The 23,588-nt window shown below is 38.5% G+C and overlaps 2 protein-coding genes across 2 annotated transcripts; both read left to right on the top strand.

Moving 5' to 3' along the window:
- The first annotated feature begins 192 nt into the window (after positions 1–192).
- On the top strand, positions 193–17,045 carry dpydb (dihydropyrimidine dehydrogenase b). Its single transcript, XM_028592878.1, has 25 exons — positions 193–634; positions 2,490–2,600; positions 2,819–2,901; positions 3,259–3,346; positions 3,568–3,729; positions 4,518–4,714; positions 5,106–5,187; positions 5,639–5,726; positions 6,043–6,150; positions 6,899–7,068; positions 7,152–7,362; positions 7,883–8,067; positions 8,881–9,096; positions 11,340–11,504; positions 11,841–11,909; positions 12,054–12,137; positions 12,275–12,395; positions 12,549–12,668; positions 13,178–13,320; positions 13,609–13,663; positions 14,099–14,220; positions 15,419–15,565; positions 15,659–15,721; positions 16,143–16,220; positions 16,317–17,045. Exons 1-25 carry the CDS (start codon positions 605–607, stop codon positions 16,479–16,481), a joined length of 3,063 nt encoding a protein of 1,020 aa, XP_028448679.1. The 5' UTR covers positions 193–604; the 3' UTR covers positions 16,482–17,045.
- Positions 17,046–18,481: 1,436 nt separating this feature from the next.
- Positions 18,482–22,540, top strand: LOC114566010 (SUN domain-containing protein 2-like). Its single transcript, XM_028594350.1, has 10 exons — positions 18,482–18,592; positions 19,475–19,578; positions 20,232–20,353; positions 20,467–20,529; positions 20,648–20,721; positions 20,858–21,158; positions 21,257–21,372; positions 21,503–21,679; positions 21,805–21,894; positions 22,430–22,540. The coding sequence occupies exons 2-10, from the start codon at positions 19,490–19,492 to the stop codon at positions 22,538–22,540; spliced, it is 1,143 nt and encodes a 380-aa protein (XP_028450151.1). The 5' UTR covers positions 18,482–18,592; positions 19,475–19,489.
- The last annotated feature ends 1,048 nt before the right edge of the window (positions 22,541–23,588 follow it).

Below are 23,588 nucleotides of genomic sequence, written 5' to 3'. Positions count from 1 at the left end.
AAGGTACTTTTTATCTGTGTTTATAAAAACAACAACAACAAAAAAACAGTAACATCCATACAAATAGTATAGATTCCCTACAGTGCCTCTCCTAAGTTTGGATTGCAGAAAAACAACCTTATACTATTAACTGTCCTATCTTGATTTCATTTCTGCCTTGTAGCCGTGTGCATAGAAACCGGAAGAGAAAACTGGAGTCCCTGAGACAGGTAGGAAGGAGTTAAAAAGAAAATTATGCAATGCAGGGTGGAGTTTGGACCTTCCTGTTTATTGTAGTTACTGTTTGATTTAACCAGAGCTCAAGACCAATGCACCCATGAAACAAGTCCGCTGTCCAGTGCTGCGCTGAACTTCGATCCACAGAGAATGACATAAACTTCCTTATCGACTGAGTAGTCGGAGAAAAGACAACATATGGGGGCTTAAACAGCCAGTTTGTTGTGTAACGGTCAGTGAGAGCAGTGGCCTGATAAGGACGGTCAGCTCTCAGATAGTTGAACTTGGGAGCGGAGCCGTCCCGGACAGTGCTTCGGACCTCTAATCCAAAAGCCAAAAGATCTTCAGAAAGCTTTCGGAAGCTTTCATTCCCAAACCAGACCGAATCATGTTGAGTAAAGACCCTCCAGACATTGAGGTAAGTTATGTGTATCTGTTTCTTGAACAGGATTCTCTATTCAGGCTACTCTCTTCATATACTGTGTATCTACAGGTGGCCAGTAGCCTTGCGCGGAGGGGAAATCTACCTCAAACTCACAATACAAAAACATATCTGACAATAATCTTGATAATATAAATTCACACATTATGGTACAAACTCATTTTAAGTCATGTAAGGATACAAATGAAAAAGTAAGCCTATACATTTTGTTATTGTTTAAAAAAAAATTATTTATTTAATTAAATTATTTAAGTATAAATCTGTGGTATACATTTTTTTAAAATATCATAGTAGTTTAAAGTCACTATAAATCAATTGAAAGTAGGAAAAAAAAAGTGCCCCTCATATGTTGAACTTGACCAAGGCCTAGGGCAAGCATGTCCAAAGTCCGGCCCGGGGGCCAATCACGGCCTGCGGCCTGGGTTTGTGAAGGACAAGACAAGAGTCATATGTAAGCTTAAATGTAAACAAACTTTGCATTATTTACAGTAAGTCATGTTAAAAATGAGGTTAAGATATTTATCAACTTCAAGTTTAAGGTGTTCCTTACAGTATGGCTGGTTATCTGATTACAGATGTAAAAGTAAAGCAGAATAGTTTTTGTTTATTTTAGATATGTTCACGTCTGAGTGGCGTTGATTTGGTTACATTGCCATTTGAAAAAAAGAAGATAATTGTGAGAATGAAAATAAAAATTGTTATAGATCATTGCATCTGTATGTAACTTGCATTCTTTAATGACCTCAGTGATGAAGGGACCATTGGCCCCCGAGCATCTTCACATTATCAAATCTGGCACTCTTTAAAAAAGGTTTGGGCGCCCTGGGCCTAGGGGCTGAAATGTTACCTTTTAAAAGAGAAATCCATATGGAGCCAGAGTTGTGCAACACTATTTTTCCTGCTTTCAAGTCTACTTACAGTGAATAGCACCTCACTACAACTCTTGGTGTGCATTTTCTATGTTATATAATAAATGATGTTGATCAGCAAATTCAAACAAACAATCTTTAGGCACTTTAAGGAGGGATTTTTATACAAATATGTACTTTTCAAATATTATTGTTTTGGTTTAGTTTGGGGATTAGCCTCCATAACTTTAGACAGAACAATAATCTGAGGCCTAACAAGGGGCTACTTTGCTGCCTATAGAAACTCAAAAAGCCTTACTCTACTTGTAGAAACATCAGTTTGATCGCCAAGTACTAAAAAGTAGAGGAATAATTCAAGAGGATTCAAAATGAACAAGATTCAAGATGAACTTTATTGTCATTCATACGAGTGCACAGCAGAACAAAATCCCCCCAAGTCCGGTTCACAAATGTAAAAATGCTAACAAGTGTGAAACTTTAAAAGTTGCTTTCCACCTGTTACTCATGAACTACTACTGGTATCTGTCTTTATAGCCCAGAGAGATCTGCTGGCAAATCTACTGAAACTATTGAGCATTCTAGGAAGTTTGCTTGTTTGAGTGGTTGGGGTCAAGATGATAAGATAATGACAAACTGCCAGGTCAATGCTCTGAGGTTATGTGACCCGTGGTATGAAGACACAAGAGCAGAAATGAAGAAACAAATTGTGTCCCATACTAACATATTGTTACAACAGAATTATATATCCAGTTAAGAAAGCAAGCTCCAAACTAGTCAGACGAGGCGGTATTAAACAGATCTCAACAATTCATTGTTATAATCATCATCAACAATTTGCACAAGTACTTACAGAGTCTAACAATCATATAGTACAATTACTATTGTGTCTATCGGAGTCTAACAATCAAGAGGTTGTTTTTTTTTTTTAGATGTTTTGATCTATTTTCCCTTATTTTCTACAGAGCATCCTGGCTCTAAATCCCAGGGTGAAGAGTCATGCTCCAATTATATCCACAGCGAGCAAAAAGAAAGAAAAGAAACACTGGAAGAGAAACCCTGAACATAACTGTAATGTAAGTATACCAGACACACACACACACACACACACACACACACACACACACACACACACACACACACACACACACACACACACAAACACTTGCTTTGGTTGTGTGGTTTAGTCGATAGCATTTGATCAATGTTTTCTTCCTCCACGTCTGTCACTTTTTTTTCTCCTCTTGTCCCCGTTTCCTTTAAATAACTTTATTCTGTTTCCTCCACTCTTCAGTCTTGTGTGAAGTTAGAGAACAACTTTGACGATATCAAACACACAACGCTGAGCGAGCGCGGAGCACTACGGGAAGCAATGAGGTGAGAATGAATGACTTCGCTATTTTGCAAAAGATAAAATAACACTTTCAACTGACGTGTAACACACACCCAATCTCACAAACTCACTCTCGTTTAGCAGGCTACAGATTGTCCACAAGTACAAGCTGTAAATTTGTAAGATTTAATTTTTGTTGACTGATGGTGATATTTCCAATGATAACATCAAATAGAAAACCTGTGGCCGACAGCAGTGCATGCGAATTAAAACAAAGTTGTACATTGTTGACTTCCCATTATAGTTGCCGTGATGCTTGCTGCTTTCTTTGACTAGTCTGGAACAATGATTTTTCATAACTTAGTTTTAAACTGTTAAATTAAAGTAAACTCTGTGTTTAGGTGTCTAAAATGTGTGGATGCTCCCTGTCAGAAGAGCTGCCCTACTAACCTGGACATAAAGTCATTTATTACAAGCATCTCTAATAAGGTAACGCAAAATACTGTATATACACACATCACACTCATGCATCCATAGACATGGCCATTTTGACAGTTCAATGCCGTGGAAGATGGTTTTGAAGATTTTAAGAACAAATATATAGTTAAATATACAGAAAATTATAAGTAGTATTTATGTTACGATTGTATCATTCATGTTTGTGTATATCTATGTGTGTGTGTGTGTGTGTGTGTTTGTGTGTTTACCAGAACTACTATGGGTCAGCGCGAGCCATCCTTTCTGACAATCCCCTGGGTTTGACCTGTGGAATGGTGTGTCCCACATCAGAGCTGTGTGTGGGCGGCTGCAACTTGTATGCTTCTGAGGAGGGACCCATTAATATCGGAGGGCTACAGCAGTTTGCTACTGAGGTACAACATGTATAGCTGTAAATAATAAGTATAAAACGTATGACAAATTGTTTCTGGGCGCCTGGCTAGCTCACCTGGTAGAGTAGGCGCCCATCCATAGAGGTTAACGCCTCGATGGGTTCGACTCTGACCTGTGGCCCTTTGCTGCATGTCATTCCCCTGTCATGTCCTCAGCTGTCCTGTATAAATAAAATGCCTAAAAAATGCCCCAAAAAATAATAATTGTTTCTGTAATTCCTAACCCTAACCATACAGCAGTGTCTTAAAAACTCTTACTCTAAACTTGGGTTTAAAAAATTATTTGTATTACATTAAGGTTAATTTTAAAGCAACAACATGTAACTTTTAAGAGAAAAAATATCTTTCTTTTAAATGAAAAGTATATTCCTAAGCGCCGTTGGTCAATTAAGCACACTCAGGGTTTTTACTGATACAGCCTTACTTGGTCTGATATGAACATTAGCTTAGATAATATAGGCTCTAGATAGATAGCTATGTAACTGGCATCATCATTTGCAGTCAAAAGCTGAGGATTAATCTTGTAAGTGGGCAATTAACTATAGAGTCATTTCTACAAGCAGTACAATATATTATAAAAATAAATCATCGTCCCTTTGTTGCCAATTGTGGCCACTGTTCAGCAAGAGGTGCATAGGCTCACTTTAAAGTCAGCCATGTTGTGTTGAGAGTTATGTATATCAGTGTTACGATATCAATGTCTACGAGTCTATTAAAGGGCTTGACAAGTGTATTAATTCAAATATGCGTGCGTGCTTCTTTCTTCCTAGGTGTTTAGCAAGATGGGAATCCCTCAGATCAGAAATCCTGACCTGCCACCAGCCAATGAGATGCCAGAGTCTTACCACGCCCCTATAGCTCTAATTGGTTGTGGCCCAGCATCAGTCAGCTGTGCCTCCTTCCTGGCCCGTCTTGGATATGATAATATTACCATATTTGAGAAACAGAAGTACATTGGAGGCCTAAGGTAAAATATCATCATCCTCGTCGTCGTTGTCATCATCATAATCATTATCATATCATATCATATCAAAGATTGTTAAGTATGATATAAGAGACATTATATAGTATGATATTATATTGTATCAACAAAAGGATTTGATTGTTAATTAGTTTTAAGTCAGGACTTTTATACACATAATTATACAAAGCAGGGCTAAAGATACAGCAAATTCTGAGAAATAAAAAAACATAAATCCTCAATGACTGCAAAAATGAAAACAAACTTGGCATTAATCCATCAAAATCTTTGACAAAGTTTGACTAGGTCCTCTGACTATTTTGATACTTGGCAACTAAATGTTCAGTAATTTTTGAAACACATTCAACATTTAACAAATGTGTTTGCCTCCCTGTAGCACATCCGAAATCCCTCAGTTCCGGCTTCCCTATGAGGTCGTCCAGTTTGAAATAGACCTGATGAAGGATTTGGGAGTCAAGGTATGAAACTCCTGTCTTACTCACACATCATTTTTGAAGTGCTCTTAGTGTCCATACTGTAAAATGTTGTAATACACAGAGTATTTAAATACTTGTTTGTTTATCTAGTCTTTGGTTGTCTTCTCTTTCTGTTGTTTTGGTTGTCGATCGTCTCAATGGACTCAACGTGTACTCAAATATGATCCCAAACCTTTGAAATCTATTGTCAGTCCAATGTTAGACAGAAAATATAAATATAAATATGGACAATATTGCATATTCATGAACATTAGGACAACAATAAGGATGTGTTAAGACCTTTCTGATCATTTCATTCCTTACACAGTCTTGTTAAATGGGTTTTTGTGTGTGTGTGTGTGTGTGTGTGTGTGTGTGTGTGTGTGTGTGTGTGTGTGTGTGTGTGTGTGTGTGTGTGTGTGTGTGTGTGTGTGTGTGTGTGTGTACAAACCAGGTGGTGTGTGAGAAGGGTCTAGGTGTTAATGGAATGACTTTGACGTCCCTAAAAGAGGAAGGATTTAAATCTGTCTTCATCGGGATTGGTGAGCGCCTCTTAATGACAGAAAATAGCTTTGCATTTGGCCTTATGTAGCCTATGTGCATTGCAAACCTTTATTTATTGGGGTTTGACACCTTTTAATCCATCTGTAACTATTGCACAATATGTCCATGTGTGTGTTTAAGTGGGTTCAGCTGTTATGCTAACATGGTTTGATACAGAAAATCTTTGTGAGTCTTCGCTTTTAAGTTTGTTTAATTGCTCAAAGTCATAATGGAGCCATTGACAATCATACCGTATTTTAAAATACACAATATTTCTTTATTTCTTACAATGCATCTGTCTGTGTGTGTCTGCAGGTCTCCCTCAGGCCAACAGAGCTCCAATTTTCCAGAGTTTAACTATGGATCAAGGTTTCTTCACTTCTAAAGACTTTCTGCCCATGGTGGCCTCAGCCAGCAAGAAAGGTACTGTGGTGAACACACACACACACACACACACACACACACACACACACACACACACACACACACACACACACACACACACACACACACACACACACACACACACACATTTAGAGGAAATACACACACACACACACACACACACACACACACACAGCGGTTTCGCTGGTGACATCACTTCAACTAACAAACATGTATGTATGAATAGGAAATCAGACAAAAGTGGGCAAGTTAAAAAAAATCTTTTAGTGCTGAAAAGTATATTTTTCGAGTCAGAGAACATCTCACGTCACCATATTATTTATTATTATCATTATTTTTTTATTATTATTTAATGTTTATTTGGAAGGGACAAATGCATAGAACATTGCTTTATAAAGAATACAAAGTAGATGCCATGCATACAGGTTTATAGCTATAAAATTTGCAACCCCTGTCCCTGTTTAGGCTTTTCAAATTAAAACAGAAAGTACAGAGTATTAATATAAAATTTGTAACTATTATACATACAATAAATACATCTCATACATGAAATAAAATGAACTTAAATGAATGTAAAAATCACTATAAAACAGAGTTTAGACACATTTAACAATACAAGAACACAAAAGTATGCATATGTCTATTATGCATGCAAACATATGCAACATTATGTTTGTATGAATTGTCTTATATCTTGTATAGTCAGTGTTCACAGAGTTGTTTCAGTTTCAGCCATGTGTCTCTGTCTCGGCCTCACTGTGTCCAGGTATGTGTCAGTGCCGCTCCTCTCTGCCAGAGATAAGAGGTATGGTGATAGTTTTGGGGGCCGGCGACACTGCGTTTGACTGCGCCACCTCGGCTCTTCGCTGTGGAGCCAAGAGAGTCTACGTCTGCTTCAGGAAGGGATTCACCAACATCAGGGCTGTTCCCGAGGAGGTACGGATGATGAATGGATGGATATGCAGGCAGATGGAAACATAGAGAATCTTGAATACATGTTGTTGTTTTTTTTCTGTCAGATGGAATTGGCTAAGGAGGAGCGGTGTGAGTTCCTGCCCTTCCTGTCTCCTCGTGAGGTCATCATGAAGAACGGTCGGGTTGCCGGGTTACAGTTCTGTCGCACCGAGCAGACTGATGAGGGCGATTGGAAGGAAGATGAGGACCAAATTGTCAGGCTCAAGGCTGATTACATCATCAGTGCCTTTGGTTCTATGCTCAACGAGCCTCGAGGTAATTAACCAATTAGCTGAGTAGCAGCTAACAGTTAGCCTTCTGGCTTTGCCCTGAACTAATATGAACCTGAAGATGTTTTATAAATCTTTCTTTGGTTTGTGAAAGGGATCTGTTTGTGTATTTTTTTTTCTGTTTATTTTTTGTATGTTGATATGTTGTATTGCATTTGTATTTTGATAAATGTAATAAATAAATAAAATATCGGTATTTAATGGGCTAATTTCTACTACAGATGATTTTCATACAATTAGAATTTTCCAAATCTAAATCTTTTTTACTTTATTTATTGAACACAGGATGACTTTCATAGATGTTATCAACCAATATGGCTCGCCACAATCTTCCGAACTCTGACCGACTAACTACAAAATATATATGCATATGTTTTTTACATTACAGAAATTAAGTCTTTGAGCTTTTCATATTTGTAGAAATTGTTGCCGTAAGTTATTGCAGAACAACAGCGATGATGACCTGTTTTCATACGTAACCTGATCGATATTTTGTCTGTGTGTAGTGAGTGAGGCCATGGCTCCTGTGAAGATGACCCGCTGGGGTACTCCAGAGGTGAACACCGACACCATGCAGACCAGTGAGCCCTGGGTGTTTGCAGGAGGAGACATTGCTGGTTTGGCGAACACCACGGTGGAATCAGTGAACGATGGCAAACAGGCTTCATGGCACATTCACAGATACATTCAGGTAAATCTGTCTCTCCAATCCAGGGATGCATACAGATCTCATACAGCTGCCATGAGTGAGAGGGAGCTAAGACACATATGTGTCATCTTGGTTAGAATTTGTAGTTCATTTTTAAGAAGTCACATAGGCCTTACATAGTGTGCCACACCATTTTCTTTAGATCCTTTATTCCATTTCATTTGAAAGGTGTGCTGTAGACCAGATGAAGAAGAAATAAATAAATCAGGCCACAGGACAATTCTTAGTAAAGTCTGGTTCATTCAACACACGTTTGTTGGACCCAAAAATGGGTCCAGCTGTCCCATTGTCTCCTTACTAGCTCAGCTTCAGCTGAACAGAGATAACCTACTGTATTTATCTCTTACCTAAAATTACACAAACATATAAAAAGATTTTTAAGTTTATATGGAGTTATTATACAAATATATAAGCCGTTGAAATGACAAAATTGACCTCTCAGGTACTCTGTGTGCGTATCTGACATATGTTATTGTGCTGTGGTATGTTTATATGCAGTTGGCACTTCGACATCAGAAGCCTTTTTTAATGTAATAAGCAATACCAAAGGATTTTCTATACAGTATTTGTTTCTCGTTTAAATGTACATGTTAGATCTTCTTTTAACGCAGTTCATGAATGTGATGTTGACTGTAAAGTTTAAGAGCTTCATTATCCTTAGTAACTCTGAGTACCACCACAGTCATGAGTACTGGAACCTAGTACATCATAATGATTTTATCTCAGGCCTAACTCCATGAATACAATATTAATGATGTGAGTGAAATATTTCTATATATCTCCCTTCCTATACAGTCCCTGCACGGACAGACAGTGGACCCAGTTCCGAAGCTGCCGTTGTTCTACAGTGCTATAGATCAGGTGGACATCAGCGTTGAGATGTGTGGGATAAAGTTTCCCAACCCGTTCGGCCTGGCATCTGCCCCTCCCACCACCAGCACAGCTATGATCAGAAGAGCTTTTGAACAAGGATGGGGCTTCGCTTTAACGAAGACATTCGGACTGGATAAGGTACAGTCGGAGACGGTTTAGAATCTTTGGAACAGTAAACACACACACACACACACACACACACACACACACACACACACACACACACACACACACGTAAGGTACCAAGCAAGCACATAGAGTTGCACAAATAATGCAAAACTAAGTGATTTCTAATACTTTTAGAAAAAGCCTAGTACAGTCGGAGATGGTTTAAAACAGTAAACACACACACACACACACACACACACACACACACACACACACACACACACTGTAAGGTACCAAGCAAGCAGCACATAAAGTTGCACAAATAATTCAAAAATAAGTGATTTCTAGTATTTTTAGAAAAAGCCTAGGGGGCAAACCCTAGAAGCTATTTTGGGTCTAATACATTTCACCGAAGCAGACACTAAAAAGGGAAATATTACTGTACATTTTGGAAATGTAAAAAAAAAAAAATAAGAAATTAGTAACTTACAAAAAGAACCAACTTTACAGTATCTGAATGTGGCCGAACCTTCTGGAACCCACTTTTATAGCCATTTACCCATTTTAGTGTGGCTATTTTGATTTGAGCCTTTGTTCAGTTTGTTGCAGCTTTATTTATAGTTCACAGGTATGTCTACAAGGCAGTGCTTGATATCTAACAGAGATGGTAACATCCAAAAAAAAGTAGCAAAATAGTGTAGGGGCTGCATCGACAATTAATTTGACTGTTGATAAGTCTGCCAGTAATTTGGTTGACCAAGAAAATCAGCAAATATTCATATTTCTATCAATCCTGGGTCAACCATGTAAAGCACTTTGTAACTTTGTTTTGAAAAGTTGCTTATACATTTTTTTTATTATTATTATCGTTTGAGAAGCTGGTACCATGGTTTTTTTCTGACTCTCTGCTTAAAAAGATCAACTAAGTAATCAATTGATTATAAACGTTTTACACCTGGGCCTTCAGTGTTATCCTACAGCAATTAAAAAAGATTAAAATTAACCTCACCATGACACTAGGACATTATCATGTGGAATAAAGTAATTTAACACAAGGCTCAACACCTAGAGGGTTTTAACACACTATTGCAGAGACATGAATACACGGTGACGGAAGCCATCGCTTTTACGCAGTATGGCAGGATGCTGCATCACATATTGTCAAAATTAATGTTATTACCAAAGAAACAAAAGAAAAAAACACAACATCTGGTCACATTTACACATACGACGACCACAAAACAATCAAAAACACAAATTACACAATAAGCGATCAACAGGCTTCCCCCACAAATTCCAGCCAAGCTGCTGGGACTCAACAACACACACATGCCACCACGCACACACACACACGAGGACACAGCGGCCACTGACACTGCTCAAACCTTAAACACCAGCAGCAACTAAATCTAAAGCAAGCAGTAATAGCTACTAAAATCATTTCACTAAAATGCAGAAACATCCATTAAACTTACAAAAGCTGCTCATCGCTTGAAGAAAAAGTACATTCACCTTTCTTTCATTAACCTTACATCTAAAACTCGAAACGAACTTGAACTAACGTTACTGCTAAGGGTATGTGATGCTAGCTAGTTTTGCTTCTCGGCCCCCGTATACTAACTGGTCTGAAAATGCCGACGTAGGTGGCTGGGCCAGCTAGAAGGCTTTGGCCTGTCAAAGAATACAGCCCAACAGAGCAAACAGGGCAAACTTGAAATTTGATTATAATTAAAAATATATAATTTTCTGGAAAGACAAAAAAGTCTAGGGTGCTCAGGAAATTCAATCAGATGTTTGAAGTTGGTCTTTGGGGGTCGGGAATTCAATTAAGTGTAAAAAATAAAATAAAAATCCAAAGCACTCTTCTTCAAAATTATTTAAAAATCCTTTATTTTACTGGCTATTTCATAATAGAAAATTTAAATGACATAGGGAGAAGCAACCCAGGCGTAGCGGCACAGACAGCCTTCTTCAGGGGGTGAAAATATAATTTTCTGATTCTGACAATCTCTTGGCCAGCAGAGAACGGCTCACCTCTGATTATAAAAATGATTGCCAATTGATTTCTGATTAATTGACTAATTGTTGTGTCTGTCATGTTTCAGGGAATGCCTTTTGTATTAGCTTTATAGGTAATATGTTGGAATTAATGGAAACATGCATGACATGGAACTGGAATTTGACTCCATTTACCAACCCAGTAAAAAAAAACAGTTAGCTTTCCACAGCCACCACTGTCTCTGTGATTGGCCTCTATAAATGTGTGTCTGCAGGATCTGGTGACCAATGTTTCTCCTCGTATTGTGCGTGGCACCACCTCAGGTCATTTGTTTGGACCAGGTCAAGGCTCCTTCCTCAACATTGAGCTCATCAGTGAAAAGACAGCAGCCTACTGGTGTCTGTCAGTTGCCGAGCTGAAAAGGGACTTCCCTAATAATGTAAGTTTTCTGTCACGTTGTTTCTTCATGGACAAAGTTTTGTCTTGACTCTGTTAAGAAACATTGGACGTATTGCTCTACATGAACAGCAAAAACAGGCCAAAGGTTACCTATTATGTTACGTCGATGTAGATCTATCTGTCGTGGTGACCGCCTGACAAATCTATTTTAATCTATTTTGTGAAACTATTTTCTTGATCTAACACCATAGTGAGATTCAATTTTCAAGTCTTTGTGTCTGAAATATTATGTGCGATGGATGGAAGAAAGGGTTTGACACTCTCTTACATTGGTTTTGGACATTTGAAAATGAAGATTTCCGTGTCTCTCTGTCAGGTGGTGATCTCCAGTATAATGTGTAGTTACAACAAGGAAGATTGGACAGAACTAGCCAAGATGGCAGAGGTAAGAAATATTACATACCAGTAACATTATCTTTCCCATTTACAGAATGTACTGCACATTATAACTACTGTGTAATTATTATTTTTACATGTTACAAACTGTGTGGCTTGTCGAGGTGTGGAATATAAAAATGTGTGTGTTTAGGAATCAGGAGCAGATGCATTGGAGCTGAACCTGTCTTGTCCTCATGGGATGGGGGAGAGAGGAATGGGTCTGGCCTGTGGACAGGTACACACACACACGCGCGCACACGCACACACGCACACACACACCATTTAGTGTAATCTTTAAAAAATGAACAATTTGATTTGATAAATTGTTTGTGTATTGACATGTTTGTGTTTTTTATGTGTCATTGTCAACAGGACCCAGTGTTGGTGCGTAACATCTGTCGCTGGGTGCGTGCAGCCATTTCCATTCCATTCTTTGCCAAACTGACACCAAATGTGACCAATATTGTCGACATCGCCAAGGCTGCTCATGAAGGTAAACACACTTTTTTGCACCACGCTCAGTTCTTTGTCTTTCCTCCACATCATTTAGGCTACTGTATTTTTACATTGCATAGTGCAAATAATGTGCCAATAAACGTGTGTAATGAATGTCTGTGATCATTGTTATTGTTGCTTTGTTTTATAGGTGGAGCAGATGGAGTAACAGCCACCAACACAGTCTCAGGTTTGATGGGACTGAAGGCCGACGGCTCCCCCTGGCCGAGTGTTGGAACAGACAAACGCACCACGTATGGAGGGGTCTCTGGTAAGGACAAACAAACACGTACACGATTCCTTTTAACTGTCACTTACAGTTTTGCACGTATTGCACTTCAAACAAACCTCAGGGGACTCAAAAAAGACAGATTAAAAAGGGAATGGTCAAAATGAAGAGCAGAGGCCACAATATCCTTATTTTAATCCCTGATGTGGGTCGAGCTCCAAAAACGCTAGATCCTACACTTCCCATAATGCATCTTCATTGCGTTTACACACACACACACACACACACACACACACACACACACACACACACACACAAGCCCATATGATGGCTGGAGTGTAAATGCAACATGAAGGAAGAGTTTCTGCCTTGCCATGTGATATTAACATAACGATAGATAGACTTTTAGGTGTAAGATTTGTAGGTAACATGAAAATACACCCGTATTATTCTTTAAAAGATCCTTGAGTGACTGAATGAATTAAAGTGACATGAGGTACACTAGTGAGTTGCTTCTCCTAAGCTCTTAAAAATATTAACAATGTGTGCAGGTAATGCCATCAGACCCATCGCTCTCAGAGCAGTATCAGCAATTGCCAAAGCAATTCCTGGTTTTCCAATTCTGGCCACCGGAGGTATCGACTCAGCAGAGAGTGGGCTACAGTTTCTTCACGCCGGAGCCTCAGTGTTACAGGTGATAATATTACTGCCACACCTACCGGGGTGAGACTGAAGTAATGGTTTACTCATGCACTCTAGAAATCAGTCAGTCAATGTTAATATGATGCAGTTTAGTGAAATTGATGAATCCATTTTTTTCTTAAGACGTTAATCTAATTCCCTTTACTGTTTAACAACACTGTAGATGAGCTTTTACTACATTACGTTTACTATTCTCCTAGATCCTACATTTTTTCAGTGATTCTTAGAAAGAAACATTTTTGTTGATGTCTGTTTGTCTTCCTGTGTCTGATTCCCACAGGTGTGCAGTGCAATACAGAACCAGGACTTCACAGTGATTGAGGATTACTGTGTGGGTATGTAACTTATTACTGCATGTTAAAGACATTAAGCAAATCTAATGTATTTGACCCTAAAACAACAAAAGAGCAATAATGACAAAGTCTCTACTCTAGTTGTATTTGTACAAGGCTATGAACTGTTACTGCCTTCTTTTAAACAATGAAATGCATGCATTTAGCATTAAGATGTAATATTCCTGGTTTTTGGAAATCTCAAACAGTTACCCATGGGGCCGGTATATTTGTTCCTTGTTTATCTCAACAGGACGTACTCTGCGATTGATTTTATGTTTTTATAAAGTTCTGAAAAGTTATGTACACACACTTTGTATGCTCTCGACCCTCCTGAACCAACCACCGAACTAAAAAGGGTCCAATGTATCTAGATGCTTCTACTTATGGATATTTAAACTATAGGATAATACCATTATGGTGGATTTGTGTGTTCAGGTCTGAAGGCCTTGTTGTACCTGAAGAGCCTGGAGCTGAAGGACTGGGACGGTCAGTCTCCTCCAACAGAGAGACATCAAAAGGGAAAACCTGTTCCCAGACTGGAAGACCTAGTGGGAAAGGTACCACTTCTTACTACCAATAATACTACTATTAGTATTATACTAATCATACTTCTGCTGCCATTGGCACCACTACGTCTGTAGAAGAAGTAAATAAAAGACATGAATTAAGCTTCATGAACCATTTTCTTTATTTTCTGAGCCCGCTAGATGGTGCTCTCTGTTCAACAAAGGGTTCAAGGCCCTTGAGCCTTTTTCTTAAAGGTCCCATGGCATGAAAATTTCACTTAATGAGGTTTTCTAACATGAATATGAGTTCCCCCAGCCTGCATATGGTCCCCCAGTGGCTAGAAATGGTGATAGGTGTGAACCGAGCCCTGGGTATCCTGCTCTGCCTTTGAGAAAATGAAAGTTCAGATGGGCCGATCTGGAATCTTCTCCTTATGAGGTCATAAGGAGCAAGGTTACCTCCCCTTTCTCTGCTTTGCCCGCCCAGAGAATTTTGTCCACCCATGAGAGAGAGACATCATGGCTTTCTAACTAGCAAAGTGGCAGTTGGTCACTCTCCACTCTCCACCTTGCCCCCCCCACCCCTATATAGGTCTATATAAAAGAGACTTCAGATACAGTATTAGGGGACCACTAAGGTTTATATAAAAGAGACTTCAGATACAATATTAGGGGACCACTAAGGCCTATATAAAAGAGACTTCAGATACAGTATTAGGGGACCACTAAGGTCTATATAAAAGAGACTTCAGATACAGTATTAGGGGACCACTAAGGTCTATATAAAAGAGACTTCAGATACAGTATTAGGGGACCACTAAGGTCTATATAAAAGAGACTTCAGATACAGTATTAGGGGACCACTAAGGTCTATATAAAAGAGACTTCAGATACAGTATTAGGGGACCACTAAGGTCTATATAAAAGAGACTTCAGATACAGTATTAGGGGACCACTAAGGTCTATATAAAAGCATCCAAAGAGTACCATGTCATGGGACCTTTTAAAACCTAAAACGCAATCTAGTAGGGTCAACAAATAAAACTAATATTTCATGACAGTTCATTTCAACATCACTGAATGTTGGAACGGAGGAGTGAATCAACAACCTATACAGAGTGTTTAGACTAAGACTAATGCTTTCTAATGAAACGTTTGTGTGTGTGTGTGTGTGTGTGTGTGTGTGTGTGTGTGTGTGTGTGTGTGTGTGTGTGTGTGTGTGTGTGTGTGTGTGTGTGTGTGTGTTTAGAGCCTCCCTAGCTTTGGTCCATACCTCCAGCAGAGGACAGACGCCATTGCCGAATACAAGAAAAAGCTTAGAAACAACAATGATGATGTGATAAAAGCCGACATCCGCCAGGTCAACACGCCCCACAAAGCCGTCCCTGCTGTCAAGGTGTGGCATACGCTCGTGATTCCTTTGGACGTATTGTGCTTTGTTCTGTGAAATAACTTTTTAACCAAGTAGGCATCTGTGTTTTGTGTGTAGGATGTGATAGCCAGAGCGCTGCGCCACATTGGAGCATACCAAGATCTAAGCAACATGGAGCAGGTACCCTCTTTTCTCACACATTATATCCATTTTATATTCTGAGAATTATACAGGTACATATTACATATTCATAAATGCTTTCCAATAAAATAAAGTTGTAAGAAGGGATTTTGAAGGTGCTAATGATGTGGCGTGTCTGATTTCAGTAGGCAGAGTGTTTCCACAGTCTGGGATAACCAATGTGATGATGTGGTAATCATCTATAGACAGCAAATCAAAGGCATCCTCTGCCAGAGATTGCTTTTGTCTTATATAAAGTCACAATATTAGTACAGTTATCAATGAACTCCACAGATAAACAATAAGTCCCTGCCTGCGTCTCTGAGTGTTACTGAACCTTGAGTAGTAATAATTTTTTTTTTTTTATAAAACAAAAAGTAATAAAACGGGTCATAACCATTACCTTCCCCTGTGTTCTCAGGTCCAGGCTCTGATAGATGAGGAGATGTGTATCAACTGTGGAAAATGTTACATGACTTGCAATGACTCTGGATACCAGGTATGTTGGTCCGTCTGTCTGTCACAACATTTTAAACACATTTTTAAGACTTATCTGCCTCAGTCCTGTAACATGATGTGCTTACTGTCTTTCCAGGCTATAACATTCCACCCAGAGACCCACCTTCCCATGGTGAATGACAGCTGCACGGGTTGCACTTTGTGCCTCAGCGTCTGTCCAATCATAGACTGCATCACTATGGTTACCATGAAAAAGCCCTATAAACCCAAGAGGGGTGTGCCCATTAGTCCTGTCTGCTAAAGGGAAAGACAAAACCAGAACCGTCCACATATGCAATAACGGAGACCAAATGTTAGGAAGTTTTGTTTTATGACAAATAAATCTGTCAAATGAGGTATGACATTTGTTGAATGAATGAATGAATGAATGAAAAATGTATTGAACAACAATCAACAAGAGGTGTTCAAAAGGATAAAACCACAATAAAGCCCAAAGGCTTGTTTCCATTGTGGTCCTTAAGATGGAAAGGGAGTAACACCACATGGACTAAAAACATTGAGGACAAAGGGGAAAGGGGTAAACTAATAATCAAAACAAAACAAGTAAAAGATATCTAAAACACAAATGTGTCCCATTAATGCACTTAGATGATGTAAAGATTTCAAAAGTGGCAGAAAAATGACATCCTATGTGTTTATCTGTCAAGGTTCACAATAATGGTATCAAAATTAATTACTCAATAATTTAACTTTAATTTTGGCTCCAATCATTTAAGTAATTCTGCTTTATTGTTATTACTCTGTAAACACTTAAAGTTACTTGTGATGATCGATCATTTCTATAATTAAATGTGCATTTACTGAATGTGTTAATGTGAAAAGAAATGCTTCTTTGATATGGTTTATGATTTAAATAAATGGTTTCTGATTTAGCAAACCTGAACACTGGTGCACCCATTAACATGATTAGAAAAAAAAGGTATGTCCTGTTACACATCTCAGACTTGGGCTTTCACATACTGACTCGTCTGAAGGATAACAGACAATGGTGAAAGAATCCTTAATGAGAAATGAGCAATACCCCAATATAAAAACATTCTTGGTACAATTCTGTTTTCAAAACTAAATTACATGTTAGTAGGCTATTTTTTTTATTTATTTTTTAGAATTTTATTTTTTTATTAATTTCTGTGAGTCAATATGATTAGGTACCAGGAAGTAGATAGATATATAGATAGATAGATGGATACTTTATTCACCCCGAGGGAAATTTTAGGCATCCAGTAGCTTAGACAACCGTAACACAACAGACACATATACACACATATATCTCACATACATAAAAATCACTCCCAGAAATGTAAAGAGTTATAAGGTGCTATGGTAGACTGTGTGCAATGGTGGTAGTGCAAAAGAGAACAGTGCAGGGATTTAACAGTGAATCATACATCAAAAAAACAACAATGAAAAAAAAAAAGAGTTTGATCTCTATTTTTACATACTATGCTTCCCTCAATACTTATTATTGATTATACATCAAGACAAGATATATACCTCATTCAAGACAGGTCACATACACCTACCAATATGCTTGGGGACTTGAACTGGCAACCCTCCGGTTCCCAGACCAACTCCCTACGGACTGAGCTACTGCCACCCCCAACACATGTATATATGTATATATATATATATACACACACAAAATGTTCCCTATTTAATAGCATATATATATATATATATATATATATATATATATATATATATATATATATATATATATATATATATATATATTAAATAAATAGGAACATTTTGGTTTACTTGTTGAAAAAAATCTATTTGGTTGGTACTGTATTTCCACTTTTCACTCGAGCCATTCTGCTTAATAAGTACTTTTACTTTAAATACGTCTTACTTATGTATTTTAGTACATTTTTGAGTGCAATAATTGTAATGTAGAAATTTACATCCTTTTATTGCCACTTTGAGGTGGCAATAAAATGTCCATGCTAACTTTATCATATTTTTAAGTTGATCACATGTATTGTATTAAGCATCTGAATCTGTAGAGTAACCAGTCAAATAATGTAGTGGAGACCCAAAACGTTCTGTATATCCCACTAAAATGCACAATGTAGCATACAGTATTATCCTCAAGCACAAGTACCTCAGGAGTACGGGGCAGGACTTGAGTAAAGGGTACTGCACAGAATACAGAACACCACGGTTCTAGTTCTCCATTCTGCTTCTGTTTATGACTGAATAGAATGTAACATCACTGTTATTCTGCTTGTAGCTTTCTGACTGCAGACAGTTCATGTCATGTTCATCCACAGTTTATTTCCCATGCCTACCAAGCCATGGACTATTTAAACTCTTCGTTTACCCTCCGCTGATTTCTCATGAAGTTATGTAAGTAAGTTGTCAGTTATCAGCCTGACTCACACACATTGATGACTTAAAATCTGGCAATGACTTTCAACCAGAGGTCTATATTATGGGACAATTATATGTTTAATGTTTTCACACTTATATATAAGTTTGATTGATAAGTACTGTATATATCAATATAGCATATGATAAACACTGATAGAAGACAGCTTTGAGTAAATGTCACAAAGTAAGAAATAACTTTATGAAGTCTGGTTGGGAGAAGGCTTCAGTTAGCATTTAGATTTCACTCTTGAAAACATAAATGTATCGATCATATATATTCAGCTACGTTTAACAAGGACATTTAGGACTGGCAAGGCCGGATTGACTGGTCCCAGGGCAAAACTGAGCTGAAGAGCCCCTTTGGGCCCCCAGATCCCCACACTATCTGTGCATTGTGTATGTCTATTTGTGTTGCCTATTAGTATGCGATTCAGAGCACACAGCAGATTACACATAACAGTTTAATTACATATTTTTAGTCCCAGAAATCAACCAGTACTCCTGAGGCTGGAATAGTTTTCCACTCCAGGTGTGTAATTTGATAACCACAACCTAGTGAAGTAATATGAATCATGTAAGCCTCAACTGAAATAATACCTTTAACAAAACAGGATTTAGGCAATAATAAGTTCATGTTGTGCTAAAGTGGTGAACATTCATAACAAATACAATTAAATGACCACAGTGAACCTGGGGGCATAATTGATTATGGATCTTATTGAGTTAATAATTATACTTTCGATACTTAAGAACATTTTGAGTCTTGTTAAGTTAAAATTTGTTAAAACAATATTTTTACAATGTGGTACTGGTTGTGGCACCGGATACTGAGTCCCCCTCCGTCTCTCTCTCCATCAGTCTCAGTCAGCAGCCATGGCTCGACAAAGTGGCCGTTTGCTGTCAATGGGGTACTATGACAACGATGAAGAACCTCGGGTGTTATACAAGGAGAGCCCATTCAAGTAAGCTGCAGAGAGAGAGAGAGAGAGAGAGAGAGTGTGTGTGTGTGTGTGTGTGTGTGTGTGTGTGTGTGTGTGTGTGTGTGTGTGTGTGTGTGTGTGTGTGTGTGTGTGTGTGTGTGTGTGTGTGTGTGTGTATATAGGTGGAAGTAACTGCTTAAAATGATTTGGTAACTTCACTATTATAACTTAGTACTTAGTATTTCCGTATATGTTATTTTCTACTCCTATACATTCCAGAGGGAAATATTAATTTTTTACTTTTTATCTGACAGCTATAGTTATGTTACAGATTTGATTTTACATACAAAACACACAAACTTAAAAAATGTGACGCACTGTGTGTATTAAACTACGCAACATTATATAAAGTAATAAAATTCAATGATATATATATATATAGCTCTAGCCATTCTGCCACATAATGAGTACTTATGCTATTGATACTTTGAGTAGGCTACATTTTGCTGATAATACTTACTGTATGTACTTTTATTTAAGCAAGATTTTGAAAGCAGGACTTAAGTTTGTAATTGAGTAGTTCATACTTTTACTACTAAAGTGTGTGGTGTGCATGTGGTTGATGCAATGAATTGTTCTTCTTTTCTCTAAATCTTCACACTTCTGTCCTTTCTTTATTTAATCGCATCTTTAAGGGTCTTTCGAAAGAAGAGGGGTCGTCGCAATTCTGGAGGCAGCACCATTTCAAACAGGTCATGCATATCTTTTGCTGACGATATTTGCCGCCTTGCTCCCAGCAACGGGAGGGGCGAAAACAGTAAGCAATTAAACTTGTAATGTAAACACAGCAGCTGAAAGGATACACACATTAGTTCTCAAAGATTTCCACTCTGCTATTATGCTCTAACTATCTGCTGTTTCCCTCTGCAGCATCTACGCAATTCAGCCAGACAACTGTTTTCAGCCTCGTCTCCATGATCATAATGTGTTTTGGTAATTAATCAAGAATAATCTCTAGTACAGCAGATTTGTTGAATTGTCATGGCATACATTTTGTGGTATAGTTTTTTTTTGGTAGAACATATCCTTACTAGATGCTTGTGTCTCTCAGGGGGATGTCTATACAACATGTATGCTTCAAGCAGGAGCTGTTTCTGTCTGGGTTCTGGGTGGCCTGAGAACATGGTACAGTATGACCCACAAGAATGATTAACACGTGTTAATTTCTCTCATGTTAGTTTTGTTCCTGCATTTGTAATGCTACAGCTCAAATAACCAGCCTGCCTCGGCACTATTAAACAGATATTTTTTTTACTTAAAGGACTGGGCTGGAAACGAGTTGCGGATGATGCAGGTGCAGCTGACAAAGCTGCAGGAAGACATGGTTAGAGCTGACGTTATGGTGATGCAGAAGCAGCTAAAAAAGCTGCAGGAGGACATGGTTGGAGCTGATCTTAAGGTGATGCAGAAGCAACTAAAACAGCTGCAGGAGGACATGGTTGGAGCTGATGTTAGGATGATGCAGATGCAGCTAAAAGAGCTGCAGGAGGAACTGCTCCACCTGAGGAAGACGCTTATTCCTATGGCAGACACTATGCCAAACTTTTCTTTAGAATCACAGGGTAAGTCATCCTCATCATCCTCTTCAGCTGTTGAGTAATTTGCTGTTTGACTGCGATCTTTAAAAATTAATAAATAATTGTGGTGTGTTTGTGTGCAGGTGCCACTGTCCTTCATCATCTTAGCTCAGACACCTATCACACTCAGCCGCCACTTGTTACATTATGGGGGATACCTTTATGGTATCCACCTGCCAACCCCCGGACTGTTATCCAGGTAGGAACCACACACACACACACAAACACACAAACACACACACACACACACACACACACACACACACACACACACACACACACACACACACACACACACTTCCCTGAAACTCTTTTTTTCCACTCCTAAGGGACATTCTTCACTTCTGACTCCTGGTCGCTGCTGGGCCTTTGCAGGTAGACGGGGACATGTATTTATCACCCTGTCCCACCCGGTCACCATCACCCATGTGACACTGGGTCACATTACAAGCATGCAATCCCCTGCTGGCTTCGCTTACAGTGCTCCAAGAGAGTTTTCTGTCTATGTAAGTTTAAAATTTGCCATAAATTCACTGGAGCTGTCACTGACGCCACTCATATTTTCACTATTACACAAAGAGAAAGCCACAAGCTGTTCAATGGCATGCCTCTCTCTCTTTCTGTCTGTCAGGGAGTGAAGAAAGTGGACAGTGAAGCGACCCGCCTAGGAACCTTTGTATATGATCCGAATGGGGAGTCATTACAGACCTTCAAACTCCCTGTGAGTATTAAACAGTACAGTGCACACATGCAGGTTTTAAATTCAGTCACTTGCTCCTGCACGGAAAGCCAAAAGAATCAAAATTTGCCTAGCATCTTTTACTATAAACTACTACTATTTCTCTCACTCTCCACTTATGGTATAAAGATACACAAAATATACTTTTGATTTTAGGGCCACAGTCCGGTACGTTTTTAGTACAGCAGGGCAGGCACAATGGACTGACTGAAATGCACATTTGAATACAAATTATTGTCAGGCTCAAGCCCTGTAAAAGATACATTTGGATGATACCGTTGCAATATTTTTGATTTGGTTGTTTGTGTTTTTAGAGACAGGTTAACAATATCAGCTCACAGTCTATTATTATTAGCATGATTTTGCTAACAGAAAAAAAATGTACCCTACACAGCTGCTCTCCACTTTATCTGATTTCCTTTCCTTTTTTTTCTAATGTCACATCCTCTAATTCTTGTTAATTATTCTAATGTGACCACCAACCCTTTCAAATCTTTTCTACTTTGTGTCTCATCAGGGTCATAAAAAAGTTGTCTTCAGTTTTGTGAAGTTGCAGATTGAGAGCAACTGGGGTCATCCAGAGTACACCTGTGTGTACAACTTCAGGGTCCACGGAAAGATGCCATAAATGTCTGTAACTGCTTAAAGAATATGGACTGTTCGTTATTTATCGGAGTAGGGGTGGGAGGAGGTCTTGGGTGTGACTTCATTTTTTCTTTGTTTGACCCTCCCAAAAGCTACAAATATTTACCTTGACCCTCCATGTAGAACCTCCCTCAGTGATGCATGGCCCTATACCTCCACCATAAATAACCATATTTTATTATACTCACACCAAAAGTTGGTGGTGAAAATAAAAATGATTACGATTAATATCGAATCGTGACTCTTAAATCTCTGACGCACCTTCCATCGTTGGAAAAAAAGCTAACTACTGGCCTAACATAATGTCTCCTATAGTACTGCAAACATTAGCTATAACAATTCCAGCTCTGAAACAAACACAAAAGATGCTATTAGTCCAGCTAATGCAATGAATAAACAGCACGGAGGGAAGGAGTGCTATCACCGAAACAAACAGCTAATTTCTTATGAAAAATGCAAATCCTCATTACAAATAATCCCCTCATCACACAAATTGTGTGTGCACTTAAACAGAATATGGGTTCGTGACCATTTGTGGCGCCAGAGATTTTCTTTTGCTGGTTCTATGGGGTTGCACAACTTTTCAGTGAGGGTGCTTTGAAATTTAGGGTTTCCCACTAATCTGCTGGTTGCCACAGTTTAATTTCCACTGCAACACCCCCAACACACACACACACACACACACACACACACACACACACACACACACACACACACACACACACACGTCCGTCCGTCCTTTATTCCAGCAGCACTCAGACTCTTCAATACAACATTATAATGTAGCACTGCCAGCTGATTCTACATGAGCCATCACATGACAATATTCTGCACGATGCATATTTATTTATTACTCTGTCACCTACTGTGCAATATGCCATTTCTATTCATCCGCACTTTACTCATTTGTATTTCTATTTATATATATGTTTTACCTGTCTGTTTATAATAAGGGGGTTTATAGTGTATTATTATTATTATTATTATTATTATTATCATTACTCTTATTCTATTTCTTATAATACTTTTTG

The sequence above is a fragment of the Perca flavescens genome, chromosome 12 (assembly GCF_004354835.1).
Source record: "Perca flavescens isolate YP-PL-M2 chromosome 12, PFLA_1.0, whole genome shotgun sequence".
In the NCBI taxonomy this organism is placed as follows: Eukaryota; Metazoa; Chordata; class Actinopteri; order Perciformes; family Percidae; genus Perca; species Perca flavescens.
This window is presented reverse-complemented; position numbering and strand designations above follow the sequence as displayed.